Raw genomic sequence first — 6,282 nt, forward strand, 5'->3', positions numbered from 1 at the left:
ACCTGGTTTTCACAGTAACCCAGTACCATCGACCAGGATGGTGCAGATTGCCATGGAGGTGCAAATGAGGTGACAGAGTGACACTGAAATGGAGGCTGACTCATCGTGCACTTATTCCACTGCATAATTCTGCAAGTTATAGTGGTACACAGAAAGATGTCCCTGTTCTGAGATGCATTATGCTCAGAGCCTAACCCTCCCTGCACAGTCTGTAAGAAATTTTGTGTTTTTATAATTACATGTTGCTGTTTTAGTTGGTGGAATTAACATTACAAAGGTTAATATCATTAGGTATGGTTTGATGGGAAGATACCAAAAGGAATGATACAGTTTTGGTCATTTAAAATTTGTCCATCAAAACAACTTTGATTGGTTTGTTGGACATAATTGTGCAGCCTTTGATTAAGAGAGGTGAACACTGTAAAGTTAAAAATAGTGCTGTGCAGAACAATTTCTGCAGGAATGACAAGAATTCAGGATTACACCATTTCCCGGATTTGTTTATCCAGGGGAAGAGCTATGTAAACAGTTTCTATATACAGAACCTTATCACATCTGCACCAAAGGCGCTAGGATGTGTCATACTGCATCAATTATAGTGTATTCTAGTGCAGAAATGCAAAATAGAACTACACCAATCTTAGATATGGAAGTCATTTACCTGTGTAGCAAATACAACTTTAAATCACCAGGTAAAAAAAAAAATATTATTTTAATTTTAACCATTGCATGCTTGGGCTGCACAATATGTTAAAAAAAAAAAACAGTGTGATTATTTTGATACATAATCAGGGCACATTCATGATTACTGGTAACTGTCATTGTTTGCACCACAATTGTCACTGTATTAAAATCATGAAAATGTGACATTTGTTGGGGTCTTGTTGTTGTGTGTTTCATCTGGATAAAAAGACCTGGAGGCCAGAGCATTTCTACAGCATGACAGTTTTTCTTTACTAAAAAAAAACTGCAGCTTCCGTGATTTGGATATTGCACTTGGCCATATTGTGATTTTGATAATATTTTGATAAACTGTGCAGCCCTACTGCATGTAAGAGATAAAATACGTCAGCGTCGCTGCATCTGTCAGCCATTAAGCTCATTCTACAGGCCAGTTGTTCCATGAACGCTTTGAGTTTTGAACATTCTTCATGGCAAAGCTGCACTTTGAGTTTTCAGGGAAGGTTTAGGCATGTTCTGATACCTATTGATCATCACTGAGGCATTTAACTGTGGAGTCCATTTGATCAATATAATGCCCGGATCAATTACGACTTGCAGACAGCATTTTTTAAGAGAAAAGAAGCATGTCGTTCTCAAGAAAAGTTGGACATGTTCTCCCGCTATTCACAGCACTTTTCCCCTACAGGGTTTCCTGTCCTGATCAGCAGGGGCAGACGGACCCTCTCATTACGGAGACCGCAGATGAAAATGAGAGCAAAATGAGGCCCATTACCACGCGGGCGTGACTAATATCCCTCTACAGACCTCTCCACACACTCTGGACACATGCACGCTCTTCACACGCACACATGCAAGTTACACGTGTACACAAAAAAAAGTCAGACACACACGCACTAAGATGCGTGTGAATCAATAACAGAAAACAAAGACGGAGGGGAAGTTGGTAATAAACTTTGGCTCTATTAAATGGACCAGATCTCGGGCTGCTCTGTGGGGGGTGTCTGGCTCCTTCCACTGAGTGCATCTATAGGTTGGTGGGTGTGTGTATGTTCCCTAATCATCCATGATGTCATTAGTGCTAAATGCGACCCGGGCTCAGCCTAATTCCTGCCCACTAAAAGTCCTAGCTTCTCGATTTCCTCCCTCGCCATCTCTGCTCTTCTTCTTCCTAACCGCTCTTACATCATCTGACCAGTCCTGTGATTTTTCATCTCTCATGTGCCTCTCTCATCTCTCCAAATATCCACTCTGCTCTTCATTTCCTCAAATGCCCGCAACAGATTCATTACCTTACTGGAATTCATAATCATCAACTTCTAACCCAGCACTAGTCTCACTCTTACTTCAATCCTCGGCTCCTGAAATCCACTCTTACCAATTTCTGCTCTGCTCTACTTTTCTTCATCTCCTCTCTCTTTCTCTTCCCATGCAGTCGCCTATTTATTCTCTTTTCTGAAGAATCCTCTGCTCTTCCTGCTTCCTTTGTATATTTCCACCCCACACTCTTAGAAATAAATGTTCCAAAAGGGTTCTTCCTGAATGGCTGAGATTCTACCCAGAACCACAACACTTTTTCTAAGAAAGGGTTACTTGTCTTGGAACCCCTTGGAACCCCTTAAAGGGTTCTTAGCAGAACCCCAGGAATGAATTCTAGATAAAGCCCTTGGAATATAAAAGGGGTGAGTTACTGTCAGAAGGAAAGATTCTGGATAGAACCTCCAGGGAGGGTTATGGTACCATTACAGCACAGAAGGGTTCTCTCATAGGTGATTCTAGGTGAAACCTTTCACAGATGGTTCTAGGTAAAACCCTTTCTGTTTGGCTGTTGGTAGAACTCTCTGAAGGGTTCAAGGGTAACATTCATAAGATGCTCTAACACTCTGGGTGGAACCACTGCCCCATAAAATGGTTAGTAGTGGTTCCAGGTGAAACCTGTCTCTCAGGCCTTTTCCACCAACATGGAACTGGCATGGTTCTGGTTCAAGCACCTAATTTCGAATCGCTCTAATTTTGAAAAGTTGGTTTGCAGCATGAACCAAGAAATACCAGGTTTTCCTTGGGAACCAAACTGGGCGTGTAATATTCCATAGGTTGTTGTGAATTGTGCAGCACCCTCTGTTGATGATGGATGGAACTGGACTGGTGGAAACAGAGTTCACTAGATAGCACTAAGGTTCCATGAATCTAAAAGTGAACCAGTTCAAGGACCAATTGGTCAATTTGGTGGAAAAGGGCCCTTCAATTCTAGGTACAACCGTTTATGTTGGGTTTTAAGTAAACCTCTCTATTGGTTTCTAAGTGTAACCTTCATAAAAGGTTCTTACAGGAACTCTTTATGGTTCCACCTAGCATCTGTATTTCTAAGAGTGACATGCATCATTTTGTTGCTTCAATACATGTTTTCATTCCAATTTGAACAGGGGACACGTGATGCCCAGTGGTGGCATTAAGTGTTGTTTTTAATATTTCACTCTCTGTGCTCCAGTTGTAACTTTATCTCTTGATATATCTCAGCTTCATCTTCCCCTTCTACCTTTTCTGTCTCCTGTGTTTTAACCTCCTTCCCTCCTCCTTTGCTGATCGGGTCTGCTGAGTGATTTATAGCCTCGCAACAGGCTGGTAGACGCGGGGAGGAGAAAGGGAGGAGAGGTAAGATGAAAAGGAGGAGGGGTTGTGTAGAAATTGGGCTGTTTGGCGTTTGAAGTACATGAAGGAGTAATATAAAATACACCTGGTCCATCCATGGGGCACTCTCTGTACACAGAAACAAAGGGAGGGGAGGGAGACGTAGAGGAGGAGAGGGCCGGGCCACAGGGGGAGAGAGGTGGATGGAAAAGGGGGGAGGGGCCACTTCGTGTTTCCTTTCAGGATGGCTTTTATGGTGTAACTTCAAACGCTGACCTCCCACACCCCCCACCCCCTTACACCCGCCCTACTCCCTCGCTCCATCCGTCCATCCATTCGTCCCTCCCTCCTCTTTCTCGCTATTGTGTATGGCCAAGTGGACAGTAATTGGCTATTCTTTCATGAGACTGATTTCAGCACCCTCTGCCCCCCACAGGAAGAGGCCCTTTTTGCTGCCCCCTTTAGAAGTAAGTGCACTTGTGTGTATGTGTGTGTACGTTGTAAATATGCCAGACGGTAGGTATCAGGTGGTTGAAGGGAGGGGAGGCTGCACTGGCCGCGGACTCTACAGGCATTTCATTCACCATGCGCTCCAAATTACAACACAGGAATTGGAGGTAATCTAATCCAGAAAAATCATGTTCCGACACGAGGTTTTATGAAATACTCTCTGGATTTCAGGTACAGCTTAAACAGTATACCTTTGCTTAGGCATAAAGCTTACGTTACATCTGTTGAAAGGGAAATTTTAAGCCCTAAAAAGTCTCTTGATATATATGATATTCTTGAGTGTATATTTTTCCTTCCAAAAATTTTATTCAAAGACACCCAGGGGCACTCACTTAACTTATTCATGCCATAAAATGTACCGTACAAAAAGATGAGAGGCTTTGCCAATGTTTCCAACAGTCTGAGCATATTGAGAGTGATATATAGAAGCTGCTCTCGTCTTGCTAATGACTTCTGGCCCTCTGTGGCTTATAGATCAGTGTGCGTTCATTAATGATACAGGCGTGTGTGCAAGTGTGTGTGTCAATTAGTGGGTGGAGGGGATTAGCCATCCCTAGAGAGCCCTAATTAACATTGCACACACAGCAAAATCTTTTTTTTAAATATATTTCTAAGGCATGTTTTAGCTTTTCATTTGGTAGTAAACAGCGTGAAGTGACAGGATGAGAGAAACAGGGATGCAAGAAAGACTCAAGGCCACATTCAAGCCCAGTATGTCGAGGTTAAATACTTCTCACCTCCTCCAGACAAACACAGACACCATCCCACACACACATTTGGCCATGGCCACACACACACACACACACACACACACACACACACACACACACACACACACAGAAACCAGTGGAGGGTATGTGATGTATACAAGCTCTTAAAAGGTTAAATATGTGGACGACGACACAACATAAACACAGACTTTAACAAGTACAGGGTAGTCTGTCCTCGCAGACACAACACATAAACAGAAGTGGGGATAATTGTGTTGTCAGACAAATGAAAATGCTGTTCAGCCTTGAAATCACAGTGACTTTAAACGTACAATATGTCAGTTCTGCTGCTAGCAGCAAGGCAACAAATGTGTATTAGAAAGTAAAATGTTCAAAAACAAGGGAAAAAGGGGAAAAAAACCTACTTATATCTCCAAGATCCCACCCTCATGTTAGCTCAAATGCACAGGATAGATTCTGTGTACATACTGTGTTTAAGACACAATTAAGGCATATTTATGAAAGAGAAAATAAAACAAAATATAAAAATAAATCATTTGTCATGTTATTTTAACTTTATTCAAACTTTTTTTTCACAATGGACAGCAATTTAAATGTAAGTTATGCCAGTCTCACATTAAAACAATAAGAAAAGATTAAGTTTGATGATGCTGTGAAGTAGTGTGGCATCATGGGAGTTGTTATCTTCACTTTTGAACAACCACGATTGCTGATAAAAAAAAAAAAATTACATTTACATTACAGTTACATTTGACTACTTCCTTCCTCACTCTCTGACGTATCAGTGTTTTCCCAGATGTTATAGCAACTAGCTAGCAATGGTTAGCAGGAAACATAAATTACAGATTTCTCTGTGCTTGAGGATTGTTGGAAACATTTGGGATAACTTAACTAAATATATAACAAATGTCTCGTGTTTTTAGACATTTTAACGCCGAAATATTACATATTACATCTTACGAAAGCAGAAGAGCCAGATTGAAAGGAACACAGAAGTTTCCATGAGAGAAAGGGCACACTTCCAAGAGTTAGAAGTAGAGCAGAGGAAATAGAGATCTTAATACAGTGCAGTGCCTCCTACCTCTTTGTAGTTCACCTTGGGCTCTATTCTCTTCCGCTTTCTGCCCTTCCCCTGATGACTCCGACTGAGGAGAATCCATTTTACAACCTGCAAGAAAGAGGATGGGGGTGGTAAGGTGGTGAAGGCGGGAAAAAGACGAGAAGGTACAGAGGTAGAGACAATGTGGCATGTTTTGAGCAAGCAGGACGAGACGGTGTGAAGGAGAAAAAGGGGACAGGGGAGAAGTAATCAGAGAGGTGTAACGATGACAGAGAAAGGAGAAAGGGTGCGAGAGAAAGAGTGAGTGGTCACATCCAATTGCAGAAAGTAACTATAAACAGACTCGAGGCGCACTTTCCATCTCTCAAGTGGAAAGGCGCACAGGAATATACATCTACACACTCTCAGTGCAAAGTAGACACAAATGTAAACAGTCTATAGCCCCTTCTCCCCCTCTCTCGTACACAAGCGCACATTAATTCCAACCTTTCAGCGCTCACTACTTGTGCTCCATATATAACCAACGCAAACAGCCGGCTGAGACAAAAAGAGTAATAGTGAAAGTATGTTGGTGTGACGGAGCCTGGAGCGCAGCTACTCCCTACACCATAGATCTCCATTAAACAGCCAATCACTATCAAGGCCAAACTCTATCTCCTCTCCTCCGCCTCA

At 42.2% G+C, this 6,282-nt stretch overlaps 1 protein-coding gene across 1 annotated transcript in view; it reads right to left on the reverse strand.

The window, feature by feature from the left end:
* The window catches only part of aopep (aminopeptidase O (putative)), a 105,122-nt gene that overhangs the window by 42,162 nt on the left and 56,678 nt on the right, over positions 1–6,282 (reverse strand). The window contains exon 13 of the mRNA XM_084728708.1: positions 5,632–5,718. Coding sequence (XP_084584834.1) covers positions 5,632–5,718 — 87 coding nt within the window. The remainder of the gene's footprint in view (positions 1–5,631; positions 5,719–6,282) is intronic.

This window comes from Lutjanus erythropterus, chromosome 10 (genome assembly GCF_056507025.1).
Source record: "Lutjanus erythropterus isolate fLutEry1 chromosome 10, fLutEry1.hap2, whole genome shotgun sequence".
Lineage (NCBI taxonomy): Eukaryota > Metazoa > Chordata > Actinopteri > Lutjaniformes > Lutjanidae > Lutjanus > Lutjanus erythropterus.